The sequence below is a fragment of the Delphinus delphis genome, chromosome 11 (assembly GCF_949987515.2).
Source record: "Delphinus delphis chromosome 11, mDelDel1.2, whole genome shotgun sequence".
Lineage (NCBI taxonomy): Eukaryota > Metazoa > Chordata > Mammalia > Artiodactyla > Delphinidae > Delphinus > Delphinus delphis.
This window is the reverse complement of record NC_082693.1, coordinates 38985507-39008393: the sequence shown is the minus strand read 5'-3', so window position 1 is coordinate 39008393 and position 22887 is coordinate 38985507. Positions and strand designations below refer to the sequence as shown.

The window sequence follows — 22887 nt, the reverse complement described above, 5'->3', positions numbered from 1 at the left end:
TTCTGCCCCAGAAGTGCTCGGGCTAAAGTGAGCATGACCTGTGCCCACAGCTGCCTGGAGTGGAAAGCTGTCAAAATTATTTATTCCGCTATGGACGCCACCCCCTGATGGAGCTGCCACTCATGATCAACCCCACTGGTTGTGCTCGATCAGAGCCTAAAATCCTCACACACTACAAACGGTGAGCTTGTGGGGGGTTGGTAGGGACCCTCTGGCCAATTACAAGTGTTTGGGGTTACAGATCAGAGTTCCCTTGGAGAGACTGGGGGTTCACTCTAGGCCTCCTGATTAGAGGGTGCGCAGGTATCACTAGGGTATCCATTTCCTCCCCGAGCCTGCTCAGGTATTCTGGGTTGACCTGCAGTCTAGACATAGACTTATCTTGGGCACCCTGGGAATGGCCGTTGGGGAGGTTCTGGGTAGACAGTGGTGAAATCATATGAAATGTATAAACGACCCAGTCACCACCTTCCTTTCCTGTTTTGCTTCCAGGGGGCCTGTGATTCTCCCAAACCTCAGACAGACGCCCCCTGAGTGCTAGGTTCGCCTTCCCTTCCCCAGACTGAGTTGGTGTCAAAAATAAATAATTAGGAATATAATAGGAAAAATAATAAAACCTTACATTTGTATAGCACTTTATACTTTTTTTTTCAAAGCGTTTTCACATCCATTATCTCATTTGATCCTCACAACAACCTTATGAGGTAGGTAGGGCAGGTGGTATGATCCCCATTTTACAGCTGAGAAAACTGAGACCCAGAAAGATTAAGTGACTAGACAAAGGTCACAGCTGGGACCAGAGCCTTATCTCTTGACTTGTGGTCCACTGTTCTTGCTGTGTACCGCAGTAGGCTGACCTTGGTCCCTGGGTAGAGGGAGGCAAAATCCACGCGAGGAGGGCTTTCTTGAAGGCCTTCGGTTGCTCCTCAGGCTGTCGTAGAGCGTCAAACTCTACCCCAGCCAGCCCTGGTCCTTGATGCTCTACAACAGTGGTTTTCAAACTGTGTGTGTTCCAGAAAGCCCTGGAACACATAAACTGAGTAGGCAGAACTTGGCCCTCTCCATGCATAACTCCCCCTTCCCCAAATTGGATTCAACCAGAAGAGTTCCTTTTCCATCTAGTTTATGTATGGGAGTTCCGGTAATGTTTTGTTAAAGAAAAAAACAAAAAGATTTCTTCTGTATAAAAAAAGAACCAGTTTGAAAACCACTGCTCTGGGATGGGCAAGAATTTGGCTGGTGCCCTAGGGTGGTGAAAAGGCATCCTCCTAGGCAGCAGTCATTCCCCTGCACTGAGCCATCTGCACAGAGCCCAATGTTACATCAGAGAAGAGGACAGTCTAAAGAAAGGAAAGGATACTACCTTTTGGCTATGAATTCAGAGCCAATTTTAATTAAAATCCAGCCCAATGTGGTAGACATGGCCCCCATTTTCAGAGCTTCCAGTATGAGCAGGAAGTAGGACTCAGATATTTGAACAAATGATGAGCTTAAATTCCAGGCCTGGGCTGCTTGGGGAAGACCTCCCAGAGGTCTTGAGCATGGCCTTGAGTCTGGTTTGGCAGGAGGGTGGTAGAAGGTGGGGAGATGGGAGAGCGGGCTCAGTGTAGGGGAATCAGTGCCCCTTCCCTTCCTCCATGCCCCACCCCACCCCCCATCCTGGGCTTTCTTTGCCACCCAGGCTGTTGGAAGGGTCCCCATAGCTAGTTGCTGCCTCACCAAAGCCAAGACTCAGATGCCTCTACTCCATTCCCGAGGCAGCACATGCCCCTAACCGGAGCGTTGCACATCCCAGGGAGGAAGCGGGTGGCGTGTGCCTGGTCTGGGGGAGAGCTGTCTTGTCATGGACTATATCACCTCCCAGGCCCCACACTCTGAACAGCACCAGCATGTCCAAGGCATATCAGAGCACCTTCACAGGCGAGACCAACACCCCGTACAGCAAACAGTTTGTGCACTCGAAGTCATCTCAGTACCGGCGGCTCCGCACTGAGTGGAAGAACAATGTATATCTGGCTCGCTCCCGTATCCAGGGCCTGGGGCTCTATGCGGCCAAGGACCTAGAAAAGCACACAATGGTCATTGAGTACATTGGCACCATCATTCGCAATGAGGTGGCCAACCGGCGGGAGAAAATCTATGAGGAGCAGGTATGGGCTGGCAGAGGGGCCATCATGGTGCGTGGTCCACACTTAGCCAAGGGGCAAGGGGCAGGATTGGGGCCAGAGGAGCAGGTGGAAAGCTGTGGGAAGAGGAGGGGAGAGGCAGGAGAATGGAAGAATAGGAAATGAAGATAAGCCCACTGCCCAAGTCCACTCCTTGATCTCGCCACCGCCGCTGCCAGTCTCTGATATTCTTGCCCCTTCCTCTGCAACCTCTGCCTTTCTAGAATCGAGGCATCTACATGTTTCGAATAAACAACGAACATGTCATTGATGCTACGTTGACCGGAGGCCCTGCCAGGTGAGAGAGGGATGAGTAAGAAGGTATTTAAGAGTCCCCTGGGGTGGCATTCTGGGGGTGGGCCAACAGGGAACCAGAACCATCCAACCCAGTTGCTCGGCGTTTCTGACTTTGTCCCACTGCCTAGGTACATTAACCATTCCTGTGCCCCTAACTGTGTGGCAGAAGTTGTGACATTTGACAAGGAGGACAAAATCATCATCATCTCCAGCCGGCGAATCCCCAAAGGAGAGGAGGTAAGAGGAAGCATCCCTCAGTGAGTGACAAAGCAGCTCCCTCTTCTCTGCCATTTGCCGCAAGTCAAAATCCAAGGCCACTGCCCTCCCCCACTTCCTCTGGGGGACTGGCATTGATTCTGCCCTCTTCTCTTTCCAGCTGACATATGACTATCAGTTTGATTTTGAGGACGATCAGCACAAGATCCCCTGCCACTGTGGAGCCTGGAATTGTCGGAAATGGATGAACTAAGAAGCTTTGAGGCTACCAGGCAGGGGAGTCCCCCACCCCAACCTCTTCCCTGAAAGGGATGAGGGGGAAGAGAGGTAGCAGCCAGAGCCAGGACCCAGGGCTGGGGCTGCCGGCTGACCGGAGCCCCTGGAGCAGGAGGCTGGGGCAGAGGGCCCTAGGCCACGCCCACCCTGGGCACCAGGGATGACCCTCTTCCCCGCCACTGGCCCCCAGGCTGGCATCTCTGCCCCCAGCTCCAGGAGGGGTCAGACAGAAGCAGCCATTGGGCATCTCAGGTTTGAGGGGGATATGGGCTGGGAACTACCCAGAAGCATCTGGGAGGCAGCAGGGAGGGGGGAGGAGGATGTGTGGCCGGGCCTCACAGCCCTGCTGCTCCCACCGACCTCTCTGGCCCAACTCGAGGCTGCAAAGAGACTTGACTAAGCTTGACAATCCCAAAGGCCGGGTCCCACACCTGGCCCTGCCTGCCGGGTCCTGCCCCCACCCTCACCCCCATCCCCTTCCCTCTCAATCTGTCTCTGTCTCCCTCTTCTCCTCTGTGTTTCTGTCTCTCTATGGGTTGTGTTTCCTTGTTTTCCACTCTGACAAATGCAACATGAACGGGAAAGAGGCGCCCCGCTGCCCAGGAGGGCAAGCCGGGCAAGCCGGGCAAGGAGACCCCGCACCCACACCTACCTCATTTAAGTGTTGGATTTTTTGCTGTTTTGAAATGTGAGACCCTCTCCAAGCCCCCTACTGCCCCAACCCTCTCCCCCACCTCACTGCCCTCTTCTGAGTGGGTGGAAGGGGGGTAGGAGGAAGAAGAAAAAACAACAACAAAAAATCCATCTTTGTTTTTAATTACGGGCATGGGATGGTGGTTGAGACTAATGATGATGAAGATTGGGGATGACTGGCCCCTAGTTGCTCTAGGACTTCCTTCTCCATCTGGACATGGGGGCAGGAGGGGTGTGCTAAACTTAGGACCAGGATATCTCCCTCCGGTTTTCCCAACCCCATCATGAGCCCATTTGCCCTCCAGCCCCTGGATAGGGTGGGTGGGTGGTAGGGTGAGGGCTATCCCTGAGTGGCATGCCCATACCCAGTGAGGCAGGGTGTGGCCCGGAGCTCCCACTTTCCCTCCGTCACCAAACTGCTGCTGGTCTGGTGGGAAGGGGTGGTGATGTGGGGCTGGGGGAGCTTAGTGTCAGCGCGGGGAGGGTGGGGGGTATTTATCTATTTATACATGGGATTGTACATAGTCTTGTGGGGCATGGGGGAGCCGGCTGGAGGTGAGAACCCTCCCCTCTCCCCCCACCCCCGGGGAGAGCAAATGTAAAACTACTAATTTTTGTGCTTTATATATTCTATATAAATATATCTATTTTCTTTTTACAAAACCAGTTTATAAATGGTAGGGGGGCGTGGGGCGGACACATGGAGCTCCCCTTGTGGGGGAGCCCCCTCCATTACCCAACCTACCGCCCTTTTCCTCACCCCCTCCTCCCCACCCCCTGGCTGTGACTGCTGTAAGGTGGGGGTATAGAGGCTGGGCGATTCCCACCCCCTTTTGTATAGTTGGACTATGTTATAACGCACAAAAGTGAGCTGGCCCCAGGGGGAGCCAGAGGGTAATGGGTTCCCCTGCCTCCTCCCTTGTCCTTCCCCTTTCTGCCCAAGCTTGTGCTGCAGTTGAACCTCTTCCTGGGGGTAGGGTTAGGTCAGGGGGTGGGTGAGGCCCCAGACCCCTCTCTGGTAGGGAGCCATGGGGATGAAGATGAAGCTTATATGCAGTTCTCTCCTAGGGGCTGTGGGCAAAGGGCATTTTGTAATTAATATTTTCAAGAATCAAATGTCTGGAGTGTAGGGGTGGGCTTGGTGGTGGTGTATGGGCGGGCCTGCTGGAGGGGGAGCACGGTTGCTGTTGTGATTTTAGGTTTGTTTTTGTTTGTTTTCGAATTTGGGGGGTTGCGGATTGATGGGGGTAGGGAGATTTTTTTTTTTTTAAGCTGCTTCCTCAACTGTTTCAAGCTGCAAATGTTTAAGAGAATAACATCCCCTCACCCCCACGGAAACCACTGTAGTTAAATCAGACAGTGGGGAGACTGGGCTGCTGCCCCCAAAGCCATTGGATGTTCCTTTTCCAAGAGCAAAGAAGGTCTAGGCTACAGGGAGGGGGAGATTGGCTCCTGCGAGCCAGGCTCTGGTTGGGGCTTGGGCCCTGGGATTGGGAAAAGGGGATGGGGCAGACTTTGTAAGCATATGCTAGGTATCTGATAGTCCTGTAGAATTTAGTGAAGAAACCTTATACAGTTTTTAATTTTTATATAAACTAACTCAGACCCAAGCTACAAGGTTGGAATTTTGGTTGTTGGTTTTTTTTTTTTTTTTTTTTTTTTTTTAAAGTACCCCGCCTGTATAATTGCATCAGAATTCCCTCTCCCCCGCCCCGCCCTTCCCTGTGCCCCATGTTTGTATTTTGGGTTGGTTTACACTTGCACATATTCAATTTTCAGTTTTTCCCCTTTACGGTCTTCTCCCCTCACCTCCAGGACCCTCCCTCCCCCTTTTTAAAAAATAAATCTCTGACAAGTGTGAATCCCGTGAAGACTTTATTTTGTGTTGTGTGTATCCTGTACAGCAAGGTTGGTCCTTCGTAACAACGGATGAAATGATTCCCTTTTTTAAAGCGCCCTCTCTCCCTCCACCCCCAGCGCCCCTGTCCTTGGCATGTTTTGTATCAGCGATCATTCTGAACTGTACATAATTTATGTTGCAAGAGGCAAAGGGCAAGTTTTGGATTTTGCTTCTTCCAAGTTTGTTTTTAAACGACAAATAAAAAAAGAACATTTTAAATACAAGCGGCTCCGTCCCGTCACCCTCGCCGTCGGTGGGATCTGTGAGGTGCGGGAGGACTGGGGGGAGGGCGGTTTCGGAGTCCAGGCCACGCCGGAAGGGTCAGCTCCTGGCCTTCCGCCCTTGGCTTGCGTCAGTCCTGACGTAGGCGGAAGTGGCGTCGCGGTACCGGACGTGGGGCGGGACCTTCCCCGCCTCCCTCCCCGGGCAAGCTTCCTAAAGCGAACGAACCCAGCCGGCGTCTGTCGCGATGGAAGCGGTGAGGAGCGCGGGAGGGCTGCGGGAGGGCGCCGTGGAGCTTGAGACCCCCCCGTCAGGGGACGGGGAGGCCGGGGCCGGCTCTGGTGCCCAGTAACCGAGAAGCAGGGTGTCAGTCCTATCCCGTGACCCTGCTCCTCCGCTCCTTCGCTGAGTGCATCTCCTAGGACTGGGCCGCGCCCGTGCCTGCCTTCGGTCCGTGGTACTTTTAGCCCGAGCGGGCAGTGACTCCTAGCTCCCTCCTTGGAACCTACGCACGCCTTGGCGATATCGGGCCTCCTTTCCTTTTAGCGCCTCGGGCCCTTCGGAGGTTTGCCTGAGAGAGAAGGGTTGTGAGCCAGCTTTCCTGGGTGAAGCAGGGGGTTCCGAGGGACCCCCGCTTGCAGGTAGCACCTGGTCCCCAGTTGTGTGAGTGTGATTCATGCAGTCCTTGGCAGGAGGGACGTCTGAAAGACTTTTATACTGCATTGAGGTGTCCAGCGAGGTAACATACCCTTAATGAGACTGAAAAGTGGGGTTTCCCCGAAGGAGGGACCCTTTCAGTGTTAGAGGCCACTGTGTCCCTGATCTAGTTTAGGTCACGCCCTGCTCTGCGATTCTGAGCAGGTGTGTTGGCGTAGCTCCTTCTTGGCAGGCACGCACTGACGGATTGTGGCAGGTCCCTGTCATCCTCCCAGAGTTGCTGCAGGTTGCCTACTACCTGTTTGGACCCATCCTCACTCTCAGGAGCCTTTGTCTAGTACTCTGGAACCCTGCCCATTCACTTCCCTCCATGTATCCTTTGTCAGGCAGAGTAACTCTAACTACCTTGGTTTTTATCATCTGCTACTGTAGTTGTGTGAGGGCTGCAGGTTCACCTTTCTTTGGATCAGTTACACGCCCAGGGTCATTCCCTTACTGTACCCTTTGTTTGCCTGCGGAGAGGTCATGTCCCTAAGGTTATAAAGAAGAAACCAGACCAAAGTGGTAAAATGATTTGCAGCTGGTCACCCAGGCAAGGGAGTAAGTTCTTACAGATTAAGAGAATTTTGAACAAGAATGAAAGTTCTGATTCCATTAAATTCAAAATAACATTATTTTTTACTTACTTATAAATATATTATGGTTTACAAAGCATTTTAGTATAGGTTTTCTGATTTAGCCCTCATACTTTATGTACTGGATTAGGTTTTTGGAATAGAAATAGTTTTGAAAAGAAAAAAAAAAAGGGAGTTCCCTGGCGGTCCAGTGGTTAGGACTCAGCCTTTTCACTGCCAGGTCTGGGTTTGATCCCTGGTGGGGGGACTAAGATACCGCAGGCCACGTGTCTTGGCCAATAAATAAATAAATTAATTGAATAAAATAAAGAAAAAGGAAAACTCCTGCTTTGAAAATGCTTAGCCTAACTGGAGTGGGGGTGAGGGCAAGTCAGTGACAGCTGTTATTTAAGGTAGACTGTAATAAATGCTAGCATCAAGATGCAGAAAAAGGACCGTGGCAGCATAGAGGAGGGAGAAATTGCTGTCAGCCCACGAGAGGGCATTGCAGGTTGAGAGAACAGTGTGAGCAAGGGCATAGAAACTGGGGCATGTAGAGATTAATTGGGGTGAGCCAGTGGCTTGATGTTGCCGGAGCTTTGGATTTTGGTCACAGTTGGAGAAATGACTGGAAAATGGAAAAGTAGGCTGGGGTCAGGTTGAAGATATTGCATGCCACATTAAGTTTGAACTTTGTTTTGTAATAAGAGGACCCATGGAAGATTCATGAGCAAGGTAGTGAGTGTACTTTAGGAATATTCCTAACGGCTTTCTGTAAATGGATGAAGCTGCTTCAGAAAGTAGTGAGTTCTTGGTTGCTGGAGTTGAAAGTCCCTTCCAAACCTGAGATGCTTGGTGAGAGAACTTGGTGACAGCATGAAAGACAAATTGAAGAGGAAATAGACTTCCTCTTCTCTAAACTGGCAGGGAGACCAGCTCAGAGAATGCTATAGAAGTGGGATGTAAAAGGCTAAGTTAAAGCTGTGAAAGTGGAAAGGAGAGAGATGGCTTTGAGGCATTTCTAACATAGCAGCTTAGCTGATAGATGTTAAGGATGAGTTTAGGTCATGCCCTCCTCTGTCATTCTAAGCAGACATGTTGGCATAGCTTGTTCTTGGAGGAATCAAGACCACAGTTCTAGGCATCAGGGAAGACAGCAGTGCAAAAACAAAGGTGGGACCCACAGTAAGAATAATAGGATTGGAGGGACAGATGCTGTTCTGTTTTGTATTGAAGCATTTGAGGAGTCTCTGTGACATCTGTGGTGGTGCAGCAAACAACTGAAAATGTGGATCAGGAGTTTGGAAGAAATTGTGAGTCTGTGTGTCAGATCTAGGGTGTGTCTCTGAAAATAGTATTTTGCACAAGTCCCCTATGTTATTAAATGTAGAGAGAGTGGACATAATTATCCCACTCTTGTGTGGAGAAACAGGCAGAAAGATAAAGTCATATTCAATTGTGTCTGACTCTCTTATGTAGGTATCTGTGTCTCTGTTTAGCTGTATGTCTCTCTTCTCTCTCTGTAACTTAATCTTAGGTCTCTCTGTTCATATCAGTGTGTATCATTATCAATTTGAGAGTTAAAAAACAAAACAGTTGCGAGTTATATGCAAACCCCCATGCTACGTGGTATGAGGGAGTGATACAAAGAACTATATGATAGTTCCAGGCTTCCAGGAATTTACAGTCTGTTTGGATAGATAACGAACAAAATAACTGTAGCACAGTGCAGTAAATAGGTATCATACGCTGGGTACAATAATTTCTACAGAAGTAGCTGTTTCTGTGTCTCTGTATAGATCTTTGTAAGACTGCTTTACTGCTAAACAGACCTCTTTCCCACTTAGAAGTGATGAGGCTGTTGTTCCGACAGTTTTGCCAAAATGCCGGGCCATGCTGATAGCCTTATGCTGCCCGGACAGAAGAGAGGGAGATTATCCCCTGCCCACACCCTGGCCCATTAGAGGAGGGAAGTTTAGGGCTGTCCTGCCAACTCGACCCTGTTTACCAGCCAACCTCCCAGCTTCAAGCCAAGGCCTTTAACTTCATGTCACTACAGCAGCTGTGGAGGTAAAGTATGACTTTAAGTTAGTTTGGGGATATTACCCAGACAGAGCAAAATAGAGGCAAAACTGTTGATTCCAGCCGACAAAAATTATCATGATCTCTCCTGGGTTCCTAGATAACAATGAAATTTCCAAATGTTCCCACTTGAGGGAGCACAGAGATGGTTCTGAAGGTTTCTCTATATTCAAAGCACTTTCTAATCTCAGACTGTCATGAACAAGGAAACTTGGAAAACCAGCACCCTCTGGGCTATAGCAGCCTTTGACTCACAAGGGTGCTGAGAGGACTCAGTTCCCTAGTTTCAGAACATTTATCCTTATCTACCCCTCAGTCATTCAAACTTTGACTCTTTCTGGTAGTCAGCTGCTGGGATCCTCCCCAGATGTGGCCCCCTCTCATGGTAAGGGGTACGTCAGTGACTCAGGTGCCCACAACTATGCTTAGTGACTGTTTGGGGGAAAGCAGTATTGTCTCTCTGGCTTCCCTATTTTTATAAAATAGGTCTGTGAGAGTGTTGTGGGGCCAACCTTAAGCTCATATTTTCTAGTCTCAGCTTTTAAGACCTAATGTTTCATTAGGCAAGGTAGTATATAAGGGCATGAGCTTTGGAACAGCACAGATCTGTATTCAAATCCCCATTCCACCCTTTGCCAGCCATGCGACCTTGGGCAGGTTGCTTAATATTTCTTGAACCTAAGTTTCCTAATCTGTGAAAATAAGGCTAATAATAGTATTCACCTCAGGGTTATTATAAAGATTAAATGAGATAATATTTCTGAAAGACAAGGAAGTCATTAGTTAACCAGCCCTTTCCCTAATGTTGCTAGGCTCAAATGGATGGAGCCTAAGATAGGCTGAATCTTTGTTCCTCTGTCTCTCCAGGTCACTTCTTCAGATAACTACTCAGCTCTGGAAAATGAGCATCCTCAAGGTAAGTTTACTGAAGAAAGGAAACTGGTATGAGAACCAGTTTCATACCAGTAGCCCAATCCTAATTTGTCTTCAGCAGTGCTTTTGAATTTCTCCCGGAGTCTTCCCTGGGAAGATCAAAGCTGGGCCAGATAATGTGCCAAACCACATAAATCAGGAACAGTGATTTGGCAAGATCACCTAGGAATAAATCTTGGGCAGGGTGAGGATGATTAATATCCTCAGTTGGCATACCACCTGAGAGAAACTTTTGAGGTACAGGGAAAACTTCCATAGGCAACTCTGGGCTGGCTAACCATGGTTTAGAAGTCCCTGGTAGGGACTTCCCTGGTGCTCCAGTGAGTAAGACTCTGTGCTTCCAATGCAGGGGGTGCAGGTTCCATCCCTGGTTGGGGGACTAAGGTCCCACGTGCCGTGCGGCCAAAAAAGAAAGAAAGAAAGAAAGAATAGTGAATGAATAAATGACTTGATACTGCAAAAAAAATAAATAAATAAAAAGTCCCTGGTATGTTCTGAGTAGCCCAGAAACAAAGCCACTAGGATTTCATCATACAGCGATCTCACTAAAACCACTGAGTATACACAAGAAATTATAGAAGGGACTTGAAACCCTTAGAACTAATCTAGAAATAGAGGCACTAAACCCTAAAATTCAGGGCACAGGAGAAGGCAATTCCAGCACCTGCCCAAATACTTGGTTAGAATGGAATGGTTCAACCCTAGGTCATCTAGAAAGAAGCAAAATTTATAGGCATCTCTGGTAAAGAATTTTGCCCAGGAACACTCCTAGTCTTCCTAGGACATGTTTATTGGCATTAGGAGTACACACTTTCTCAGAGGATTGAAATATGGGATGAGATCCTAGGACATATTATTAAAGGTCCGTGAGTTCTCCACAAGAATTTTTTAAATGTTCTGTTTTCATGTTGTTGGTATCCAAAAAAGTTAATATAGTCATATTTTGAATTACCTAGATGATTCTTCATAATTGAGTACTGCCCCATGATATCAGTGCTCATTTTGTGTTTCTGAGTGCATTCACATTAGCACCAACTGAGGCAGGGGTAAGACACTCAAATTGCCTCCATGGATCAAGCAGTGACGTGAGCTGCGTATGACTACAATAACCTGTAGATCTCGTTGCATCTAAAAGGAGGCAGCAACTATCCAGGTCTGGTCAATTGCTACTATTTGGGAATTCACAACCTACTTTTGTAAGATCTTCTGATTATGAAAAGAAATTGAGAGTTTGGATTTTTATGTAAATCTCCAGATTTGTTTAAATTGGGCAACTGATTTAAATTATTTTAAAAATCCTGGGAAAACCAAGTCAAATATGTTTGTAGGCCTGTAGCCTGGAATGGTGGTATTTAACTGTCAGTGTAGCATGTCTTAAACTGGTGTCAAAAGACATGGGAGTCTTCTTGGGAGTCTGTGAGTTTTCAAATTTGAGGAACAATGGTGGCCTTCCAGTTAAAGATGGTGGATTGAATACATGCATCTACTTTCGCTCCTTCACAAAAAGCCACTAAAACCATGAAGGAATTTTTTTTAAAAGGTACAAAACCATCAGAATAGGGAGAACAAGAGAGGAGATAATAGCAATGAATTTTTGGAAGCTGGAAAGCAGACAGAAGTGTGGTAAGTGACTTAGCAGACCTGAGAAAACTGAATTATAAACTAGCAGTGAGGAAGGCCCAAAAGCATTGAAGGTCTAAGAAGCAGTCAGATCCCAAGACTCCCTCCCCCACTGAGTGCAGCTGGGAAACTCCCATCCCAACTTTGGCAAAGACTGGAGGTATGGAAAGGGGCGCCGGCCCAGTTGAAGGCAGAGGTACTGCGCTGAAAACAGGAGCATGAAGTGAACCATACTGGATGCTGAGACCCCAGCCCTTTTCCCCCATTCGGTTTTCAGAGTGCTAATAGAAAAGACTTCATCCTCCAAGCACAAAATTGCATGAATAATCCTTCTCTTCAGAATCCCATTGAGGGGAAAGCCCTATAAATGTAAGTACTGAGTGTTCCCCATCTAAATGGTTCACCGTCGACAAGGTTCATTTACAGACATAGAGCTTCTAATCAGCTCTAAAGACTCCACTCTTGGGCTTCCCTGGTGGCGCAGTGGTTGAGAGTCCGCCTGCTGATGCAGGGGACACGGGTGCGTGCCCCGGTCTGGGAAGATCCCACATGCCGCGGAGTGGCTGGGCCCATGAGCCATGGCCGCTGAACCTGCGCATCTGGAGCCTGTGCTCCGCAACGGGAGAGGCCACAACAGTGAGAGGCCCGCGTACCGCAAAAAAAAAAAAAAAAAAAAGACTCCACTCTTAAAATATGGTTTGAATCCTCCTTTAAACCAAGGATTACCAGACATCTAAAGAAACCCTGTAACTTGAAAAAAGTGATCCAAACTGCCCCCCACAAATGGAAAAAAACAAACAGGAAAAAAAGCAACAGAAGGGAAAAGTCAATGCATAGAGAAGAGAACTTTAAAAATTAATGTTAATGGACTTCCCTGGTGGCACAGTGATTAAGAATCTGCGTGCCAGTGCAGGGGACACGGGTTCGATCCCTGGTCCGGGAAGATCCCACATGCTGCAGAGCAGATAAGCCCGTGCGCCACAACTATTGAGCCTGCGCTCTAGAGCCTGTGAGCCACAACTACTGAGCCGGCGTGCCACAACTACTGAAGTCCGCGTGTCTAGAGTCCATGCTTCGCAACAAGAGAAGCCACTACAATGAGAAGCCTGCGCACCGTAATGAAGAGTAGCCCTTGCTCACCACGACTAGAGAAAGCCCGCATGCAGCAACAAAGACCCAGTGCAGCCAAAAGTAAATAAATAAATTTATTAAAAATAAATAAAAAAAATTAACATTAATGCATACTCAGATGAAGAATATTTCCACCATGAAACAAGTATAGGAAGTAATTTTTTTAAGAAAAGCAATTTTCAGAAAACAAAAAAGGAGCTCTTGGAAATTAAAAATACAATAGCAAAAATTTTAGACTAAGTAGGAGGTGTGGAAAATCAAGTTGAAGAAATCTCTCATAAAGCAGAATTAGAAATCAAAGAAGTGGACTCACAGACATAGAAAACAAACTTATGGTTACCAAAGGAGAAAGGAGGGGGATAAATTAGGAGTATGGGATTAACAGATATAAACTACTATATATAAAATAAACAACAGAGTTCTACTGTATAGCACAAGGAACTGTATTCAATATCTTGTAATAAACTATAAAGGAAAAGAAAAAATCAAAGAAGAGGAAAGTAGGAGAGAAAAGATACAGTAGTTAGTACTTCCTTATCCTCGGGGTATACATTCCAGGACTCCCAGTGGATACCTGAAACAGCAGATACTATGAAACCCTGTATATATTATGTTTTTGTCCTATACATACATACATACCTATGAAAGTTTAATTTACAAATTAGGCACAGTAAGAGATTAACAACAGTAACTAATAATAAAATAGAACAGTTATAACATATATTAAGAGTTATGTGAATGGGGTTGGTCGGTCTGTCTGCCTCTAAATATCTTATTGTACAAATTTAATGCCTTTTCCATCTTGACTAAGCCCTTATCACACACTGACCCCACAACTTTTGCAGTTGGAAGTGTGACAGCAAAACTAGCATGAATTCCTTTTTCATTCTTCACAGTTTCACAGATAGAAGATTCATCCTTTTTTTTAATCAGTGAATTGTGTTTATGCTGATTCTTTTTTTTTTTTTAACATTTTATCTTTATTTATTTATTTTTGGCTGCGTTGGGTCTTCATTGCTGCACGCAGGCTTTCTCTAGTTGCGGCGAGCGGGGGCTACTCTTCGTTGCAGTATGCGGGCTTCTCATTGCGGTGGCTTGTCTTGGTGCTGAGCACAGGCTCTAGGCGTGCGGGCTTCAGTAGTTGTGGTACATGGGCTTGGTAGTTGTGGCTCACAGGCTGTAGAGCGCAGGCTCAGTAGTTGTGGCACACCGACTTAGTTGCTCTGTGGCATGCGGGATCTTCCCAGACCAGGGATTGAACCCATGTCCCTGCCTTGGCAGGCGGATTCTTAACCACTGCGCCACCAGGGAAGTCCAGAAGGTTCATTTTTATCATAGATCTCAGCATATGATTTTTTTTCTTTCCCTTATTAAGTCAAGAACTTTCACCTTTTCACTTATAGGAAGCACTTTGGGGCTTCAGTTTTACATATCCGAATTGCCAGCATCACTATTCTTGTGCTCTGTGGCCATTATTAAGTAAAATAAAGGTTACTTGAACACAAACACTGTGATACAGCGACAATCTGATAACTGAGATGGCTACTAAGTGACTAACAGGCGGGATATGCTGGACAAAGGGACGATTGACGCCCAGGGCTGGAACTGAGCTTAATGGCAAGAGATTTCATCATGTTGCTCAGAATGCCGTGCAATTTAAAACTTATGAATTGTTTATTTCTGGAATTTCCCATTTAATATTCAGACTAGGGTTGACCACGGGTAACTGAGACTGTGGAAAGTGAAACCTTGGATAAGGGGGGGACTACTGTATTTTAAAAACAATAACAACAACAACAAAAACAAACCTTAAAGGATCAGTTTTTGGAAGTCCAATATCTAAATAATAGGAGTTACAGAAAGAGAAAAATGACAACACAGAGGGAAGGAAACAATCAAGGAAGCAATTCAAGAACATTTCCTGGAACTGAAGAACATTAGTTTTCATGTTGAAAGGACTCATTGAATATTCAGCACAATGGGTGAAACTGTCCCACCCAAAGCACAATCATCATGAGATTTCAGAACACTGGGAACAAAGAGAAGATCCTGAGTTTCCAAAGAGAAAAAAACAAGTCACACACAAGGAATCAGAATTGCCTGGGACTCCGGACTCTCAACAGCACCAGAAGCTGGAAGGCAATGAAGCAGTGCCTTCAATATTCTGCAGGAAAATAAATTCCAACCTAGAATTCTATATCCAGCCAAATTATAATTCAAAGATGAGGGTAAAATAAGGATATCTGCAGGCTACAAGGTCTCAAAAAATTTACTTCCCATGCACCCTTTCTCAGGAAGCTACTGGAAGATGTGCTCCACCAAAACAAGGGAGTAATCAAAAAAGATGAAAACATGGGATACAGGACACAGGAGTGCCAGTACAGGAGAGACGTGAAAGGGCTGGCTCCCCTGGATGGTGATGAAGGAAGATCTAAGGATGACAGCAGTGCACACCAGGCACACCAGCCCAGATCTGAGCAGGTCAGAAGGCTCCAGAGAGACTTCTTTGGGTAGTTTAAATTGTTAGACTATCTCATGCTTCTGAACTTCTTGAAAGGAGATTTAAACAATTGGTAAAGAGTTTGGGGATTGAATTAGTTATAAGTATTATGCATAGAGAACTAAGCAAACAAAAAGACAAGACAGTTATTAACTCCAAGGAAAACAAAAAGTTGTGAAAGAAAAAAAAAATCAGACTTTACTACTTGACTTAGCTCTGAATAATGAATATTTAGTCAAAATTATTTAAATACTGATGTAACCAACTGTACAGTTTAACTTCTGGGAGAACGGAGTGATGGGAGGTGCATGTTTATAATGGGGTCCTGGTAGTAAAGAGAATTGAAAATTCTCATCTTCCTTGCATGATAATAGATAATGCCTCTCATCTTCCTTGCATGATAATAGTTAATGCCTAAAAGTGAACAAAAAAGGTAGCAATATAAGCATGTTATTTATAGATATAGAAATAAGTACCAAAATACTCAGCTAAAAGAGGTCTCATCTCTGGGGAGGGGTCGTACAGGGAGGTGGGTGCTAGGGACTGCAGTTTTTCTTAACAAAATTTGTAGAAGTATTTGACTCTTCAAACTGTGTACCTGTATAACTTTGGTAAAAAATTAAAAACAAACAACTGGCATAGGATTTAAGAGCGTGAACTTTGGAATCAGGTAGATCCGTGTTTGAGTCTTTCTTGTTACTAATGGTATGACCTTGAGCAGTTTTTTTTTTTTTTGCTGCTTTCCACCTGTTTTCTCAGCTGAAAAATGAGGGCAATATTTATTTGCCTTGCAGATTAGATGGTGTAATATTTTTAAGTACACATAGCATACTATGTAGCACATTTGGACTATTATTTTGAGGCTTGCTTCTCCAGTTGAGAGCAAGCAGTTAAAATCAGGGGAATGGAAAGGTAAACCCAGCCAGGGTCTCTCATTTGTCTAGAGTAGGTGGGATGATTTCTGATTCACACGGTCATCCCAAGATGGACTCTCAGGTTGTTTTGGGCCAGGTTGATTGAGCACTGGGCTTTAACTTAGTGTTGTTCTGAAATGGCCCAACTTGGACCATGACTTTCTCATCTGTGGGTCTTAGAAGAATTTTAAGAAGTTTACTTGGATTTTAAGAAGCTTAATTACATCTTAATTGAGAAAAGAGAACAAGTGAAAATGTGCTAAATATATGAAAAGGAAAATGAGTTAAGGATGAGAGAAAAAAAGCTTTTAGCCTAGAATAGGTTAGTGAAAGTATTACAGACTTTCTGTTTTAGTCAGCCATCTTTTGGCTAAGGAGCCAATAGATTATATAGTTCTACCTGGGGGTGGGGTTGGATGAAATGGTTTTGAAGGGGTTTATCCAGGTTTTGTGGGAACAATAGGAACAAAACAGAATAGGGGGCCTTATAAAATCATGCTGTAAATATTTGAGCAACTACAATACTTTTATTTTCTGCCTCTTTTGATTGTGAGTTGTTGCATGGAAGGAAGCTACTAACTTTCCCACCCTATGCAGAGACTCCAGAATCCAACAATAGCGTGTATACTTCCTTCATGAAGTCTCATCGCTGCTATGACCTGATTCCCACAAGCTCAAAATTGGTTGTATTTGATACTTCCCTTCAGGTAGGTGAAATCCTCTTTTCCCTTCCCCCTTCCTTGGAGCCTCTGGTTCAATACCTCTCATCCTACCTCATCGCAAGGCTAATACCCTTGTCCTTCTATGGGGTTGGGCTCATGTTTTCCCCAGCATACCCAATTCCTATTCTGTTAAAATCCTGCCCCCTGGGAATTTTCCTTTGTGACTGTTGCTCTTTCACTACAGGTGAAGAAAGCTTTCTTTGCTTTGGTGACTAATGGTGTCCGAGCTGCGCCTTTGTGGGATAGTAAGAAGCAAAGTTTTGTGGGTAAGCAGAAGTTGTTGGAACACAGTTTTACTGGCATCTTGTGCTGGGCAGGGAGAGAAGCTTTGAGCAGTGCTGAGGGCTCTTATCTTGGCCTCTAGGCATGCTGACCATCACTGATTTCATCAATATTCTGCACCGCTACTATAAATCAGCCCTGGTAAGGAGCCTTCGCTCAATGACCAAAACCACTTTCCCTGCCCAGAGTCCCTCATTCTCATTTCCTTTCTTCCAAACAAACTACAAGGGGTTAGTGAAGCAGGGAGATCAAGTCTCAAGTTCTGTTGCTTCTGCTTTCAGGTTCAGATCTATGAGCTAGAAGAACACAAGATAGAAACTTGGAGAGGTATGTAGAGAACTGGGGGTTGTAAAAGGATAAAGGGATGGAAAGTTTCCTGGGAAACAGTTTTTCATGGTGGTATTTTGTGAACCTCCCTTTTCCCTTCAGAGGTGTACCTACAGGACTCCTTTAAACCACTTGTCTGCATTTCTCCTAATGCCAGGTGAGTTCCAGCTAACCATTTGTCCAGAGGGGAAAGAGCCTTGCCATCATCATAGCTAAGGCCGTAGATACCCAAAGATCCAAGGGCAGAAGAGAGGCAAGACACTACACACACACACACACACACACACACACACACACACACACACACACACACACACACACACACACACACACACACACACACACACACACACACACACACACACACACACACACACACACACACACACACACACACACACACACACACACACACATTTATTTAGGTCTAGTCTGAACACTGCTCCTCTCCCCCAACCACCTGTTTATAAACAAACTCTAAGGAGCTATTTAACCACCCTCAGGCCCAGCACTGTGGAACTTATCATTATCCCCTACCTTCCCACAGCTTGTTTGATGCTGTCTCTTCATTAATTCGAAACAAGATCCACAGGCTGCCAGTTATTGACCCGGAATCAGGCAACACCTTGTACATCCTTACCCACAAGCGCATCCTCAAATTCCTCAAGTTGTTTGTAAGTGCTCCTCGGCCCAGTTTTTACTTCTTACATACTTGTCGGAGGGGTATCCAAAGGTGGTTTGAGGGGCCTTGAAAAAAATCAAGATGATGGTTATTTCCTCAGATCACTGAGTTCCCCAAGCCAGAGTTCATGTCTAAGTCTCTGGAAGAGCTACAGATTGGCACCTATGCTAACATTGCTATGGTCCGCACTACTACCCCCGTCTACGTGGCTCTGGGCATCTTTGTACAGCACCGAGTCTCAGCCCTGCCAGTGGTGGATGAGAAAGGTGAGAGATTGGGCAAAAGGAGAGGGAGGGCTCCAGGGAAGCCAGGGAGGCTGTGGGAAAATCTGCTGTCCCCTCAGCTCAGCCCGGAGGGTGATTCTATAGGCAGGGGGAGCCTTGGATGCCAGAACCTCCTTGCTGAGCTGCCTCTGTCCCCCTAGGGCGTGTGGTGGACATCTACTCCAAGTTTGATGTTATCGTGAGTGATTGTGGAGGTGCTGGGAGGCAGGGAAAGGGGTGGGGTGTTGGATGTGGAGAGGGAGAAGAAGAGAGTCTCTTCTGGGACCTGAGGGTTTTAGAAGCTTCCAAGCTTTCAAATCCTGTTTGAAAAGGAATTGAATGAGCTGGGTATGGCTTGTGGGCATGGCTGACAGCTACCCTAAATCACTCTGGTGAGGTTGGGTGGGCTCGGAGTTTGCGGGCCGGCTCCCTTGCTTCCCTGCATGAATGTTTCTCTCTCTCCCCAGAATCTGGCAGCAGAGAAGACCTACAACAACCTAGATGTGTCAGTGACCAAAGCCCTGCAACATCGATCGCATCACTTTGAGGGTGTCCTCAAGTGCTACCTGCATGAGACTCTGGAAACCATCATCAACAGGCTGGTAGAAGCAGAGGTAGGGGAGCCAGCAACCCAAAAGGTGCTGGGGGTAGCAGCTTCGGTTTGGCATGGAGGGTAGGGGCTGAAGGGCTCACCTTAACTGAGGCTGGCACTAAACATCCCTTTCTCCCTTCCTTATTGCTCTGTGCAGGTTCACCGACTTGTAGTGGTGGATGAGAATGATGTGGTCAAGGGAATTGTATCACTGTCTGACATCTTGCAGGCCCTGGTGCTCACAGGCGGAGAGAAGCCCTGAGCCGGGGGAAGGGGTCATGCAGCACCAGGGGTTATGCCCCACTCACTGCCTGCCCAAAGCTCTGGGAACCAGAGACGAGAACTTTAGAGAATTGGGACTCTGTTCCCTGCCCGGGAGCTCCCTACCCTTCTACATGGGAGTGAGGGAAGGTGTGGGGGAGGAAGGAGAATGGATTTTTAGCTGTCCTTATCCTCACCCTTGAGGAAATCTTTCAGCCTGGTCCCTGCCCACTTAGACATAGCCCCCTTTCTGTGCTTCTCAGGCAAATTCTGATCTCTGAGAGATCCCCAGACCTCACCCAGCCTTTGCCTCTATCTCTGTCCCTGACTCCACCCTAAGATAATGGACACAACAAAACTCTTCATAAAGATATTTTTATTCATCCTGTTTCATGCTGTATGGAGGAGGCTGAGTCCATTTAATGGCATTTCTTCCCATAATGGGAGTGGGGAGGATCATGGGGAGGAGGGCCTTTGGGTTCCCGTGCTGTATGCATATGAAGGGAGATGAGACTCAGGTGGAGGGGGAGGGCAGAGCGGTTAGCTGAGGTTATTGCTTTTTGTGGCAAACCTAATTAAAATGACAGGAGCCTCTTCATGGTATTTCAGTGTTTGATTTTTGTAGTTGATAGACACTACTACTCCAGCCTTCCTACTTCATATGGCTTCTCCAGCTCATCATTAATAACAACAATAATAGCACACACACATATATATAAAGCTGTGTGCCAGGCACCATTCTCAGTGCTTTACATATATTACTTCAACTAATCCTCAGAACAATAGTAGATACTATTTCAGTTTTACAGATTTTTTTTTTCTTTTAACTGAGGCACAGAGAGGCTAAGTAACTAGCCTAGGGCCACACCATTAATAAAAAGTAGAGCTAGGATTTGAGCCAAAATAGTCTTGCTTTAGAGCTCATGCACTTCACCACTACACTAGATTTACTGCCTTTCTAATTCACTCTTCATAACTGTTCCCTGCAGTCTCCTTACCACCTCACTTTCTCCTCTGCCTGGACCATAGCTGGCACCCAAGGAAAATCCCATCACAGACTGAGGATCTCCTTTAGGTAGGCAGAGAGACCTGCCACTCTCAACTTTTCTTAGAGAAGGTGGGACTCTTTGGATTTTGCTGAGCTGGCACTGTCTTTGAACTCACAAATCCCTTTCTTCCAAGGTAGATATGAGCTGGAGAGTGGGGGGTGGGGAGCAGCAGGATTATGGTCACCCCATCAGACCCTTTCCCTGTGCTGAAACCATGTGGACCAAAACAGTAGTCAGCACCGAGCACTGTAAGGACTGCTAGATTGTTGGCTATGAACCAAATTCTGGGTACCATCTCACCACTGCCTTACAGGTATGATAACCATTTCCTATCCAAGATTTGAAAGAACTTCAGAGTAACTCCTGTGTGTATCCCTACCCACACTGTGCCTAAGAACTCGGATGAACCCAGCCATACCATACTTGTTCCTCCAAACCAGGCTTCTTGATGGAACACAGAGAAGCATCAGGGCACTGGTCAGAGGTCAGCTTTCAGTGCTGCATCATGGCTTTGGAGAAGCCCCTGCTTCTGCATTCATCCCTTCACAGCTCTCATAGCACATTCCCAGCCTTGAGGGAGGGAGGCTTCCAAGTTATTAGAATTAGGGTATGTTTGTGTGGGGGTGGGTGAATGGTGGAAAGGACAGATGTCTCCTTATGTCACATTCCATCGTGTCTAGGGAGGAGGCAAGGACTTTTAAAGCCTTAGGGCTCTGTTGGGACCTGGGTGGAAGGAAGCACCTTCAAGCAAAGAGACATCGGTGCACCTGGTAGGTGTAAAGTGGGGTCGACTGGATGGGATAGGGGATGTTTGGGTTCACTCTAAAGGTCCATGTTAGGGAGCAGGAGGCCTGGGTTTTGTTTCTCTGGTTCTCAGTAAGTCAGTCTCTGTCCTAAAACAACCCTCCTGGCTCATCACCTTAAAAGGAAGGGTCTGTGCCTAAGGGCTGCATATACTTTGGTGGAAAACAAATGGGGATCTGCGTCTCCCGTTGCCCCCTAAAAACCTAACCAGTCAGTCTCAGAGTCTGAGGATGGAGCAGAAAGAAAGACAAGGGACAAAATTTGGGAGCCTCAAAGCCTTCTATTCTTACCTGTTCCTCTCAGGAGAGGCGAATTATCCCTTCTTCAGGAACCATTGCCATACACACTCTTCTCCCACCTCCCCGCACCCCTCCTCTCCACTGGAACTGCTGCCATGGTTGCCAGGCATGGTTGCTAAGTCTCTGCATGGAAGGGTTGGCGTGGGCTGTGCTGCCACTAACATTACCATGGTGAATCAGGGGACACCTGGTATAGGCTTGGGGGGAGGGATCATGTAGATGTAAGCAACGACCCCCTCCCCGGGACAGAATGAGCCTAAAAGGTGATGGTCTTGAGCACCACTTCAGGTGGGGGTTGAGTCAGCAGGCATTGTGGTAGTGGTGATGGAGAGATCTACGCTGGGAAATAGGGCCCACTTTTATCATTTCAGTTGCTAGGGGATTAGTTTTGCCAAGGGAGCACGCCATTCCTCCTCTATACCCTCTGAGAGGGTGCAAGTGGGTACGCACCCTAGTCTGTCCTCCATAAAGCTGAGCAGAGCTCAGGCTGAGAACATTATGACCCCCCAAATCCTCGCTTCTGGACTAGGGGAGAGAGCCTGCCTCAGGGAGAGGGCTCCACGGGTGCCCAAGGACAAACATCTTAGAATGAGAGTGTGGGCAGCTTCGATGGCTAAGACAGACTCCTGTCCTGCTGCACCAGCAGCCCTGAGCACAGCACTGAGAGGGTAAGGAGTTAAGGGTGTGTGGGGGGGGTGACCCTTTTTGAGCTTGGAGGCAGCTCTCCCCCAGAGTCGCACAAAGGCTGCGTGAAAGCCACCGCCTCCTCCCTCCACCGCGTGGAAGCTGGTTACTCATCTCCTCTCTGCGCCCGAACGCCACTGCCGCTAAAAATAACCCCCCCCAGCCTGGGCCAGCCCCTCCTGCACCCCAACCCCATGGAAACCAGCAGAGAGTGGCAGGCGGAGACCTTGAGTTCCATTCCCATCACCTCCCTGTCGGAGAAAACGAAGTCCGAGGCAGGAAGTCAGGGGCAGAACGCTGCTGGTCAGGCACCCTGACAAGCAGGAGAATGAAGGGTTAAAACGGCGGGAAGGTTGAAGAAATGGGGGCGGGGGTGCAGGCGCTGTCAGCTTGGCAAGAATAAGAAATCCCCTGCCCACTCGTGCAGGTCCCATCAGGCTTGGGGGACAAGAGCAGTGGGAAGGGGCGCCCAATCCCGGGCCCCAGGAGGCGGTCGTGCACGTGGGGGAGGTAGCAGCGCGGAGCCGTCCGCGCCGTGTCACATGCGCGCGCACACACACAGACAGGCACACACGTGTGCCTGGGTATATATAGTCCCCAGTCGCTGGGCCCGCCGCTCTGCAGTGGGCGCCGGCTCCCCGGGCTGGGAGGGGGCTTTCGGGGCGGGTGGGAGGGTGGGGGGCCGGGGTGGGGTGGGGCAGG

General features: G+C 47.4%; 2 protein-coding genes across 9 annotated transcripts in view; both read left to right on the top strand.

The window, feature by feature from the left end:
- Positions 1–4062, top strand: part of KMT2D (lysine methyltransferase 2D) — a 38758-nt gene extending 34696 nt beyond the window's left edge. For all 4 annotated transcript variants that reach the window (XM_060024710.1, XM_069541199.1, XM_060024708.1 and 1 more), the window contains 5 exons: positions 51–181; positions 1865–2150; positions 2390–2463; positions 2591–2699; positions 2839–4062. In XM_060024710.1, the coding sequence (XP_059880693.1) occupies positions 51–181; positions 1865–2150; positions 2390–2463; positions 2591–2699; positions 2839–2931 (693 nt within the window). In that variant the 3' untranslated portion in view covers positions 2932–4062. The remainder of the gene's footprint in view (positions 1–50; positions 182–1864; positions 2151–2389; positions 2464–2590; positions 2700–2838) is intronic.
- A 107-nt stretch (positions 4063–4169) lies between these two features.
- Positions 4170–20054, top strand: PRKAG1 (protein kinase AMP-activated non-catalytic subunit gamma 1). Of its 5 annotated transcripts, XM_060024703.1 has the most exons (13): positions 4170–6025; positions 9990–10038; positions 15101–15287; positions 16818–16927; positions 17127–17208; positions 17307–17365; positions 17506–17551; positions 17654–17708; positions 18099–18225; positions 18334–18499; positions 18658–18695; positions 18964–19110; positions 19246–20054. In XM_060024703.1, exons 4-13 carry the CDS (start codon positions 16856–16858, stop codon positions 19348–19350), a joined length of 897 nt encoding a protein of 298 aa, XP_059880686.1. In that variant the 5' UTR covers positions 4170–6025; positions 9990–10038; positions 15101–15287; positions 16818–16855; the 3' UTR covers positions 19351–20054. The 5 variants fall into 5 exon arrangements, with proteins under 5 accessions (XP_059880686.1, XP_059880685.1, XP_059880687.1 ...); XM_060024702.1 differs by lacking the exon at positions 15101–15287 and having other exon boundaries at positions 19246–20053; XM_060024704.1 differs by lacking the exons at positions 4170–6025; positions 15101–15287 and adding an exon at positions 6072–6219.
- Positions 20055–22887: the final 2833 nt, after the last annotated feature.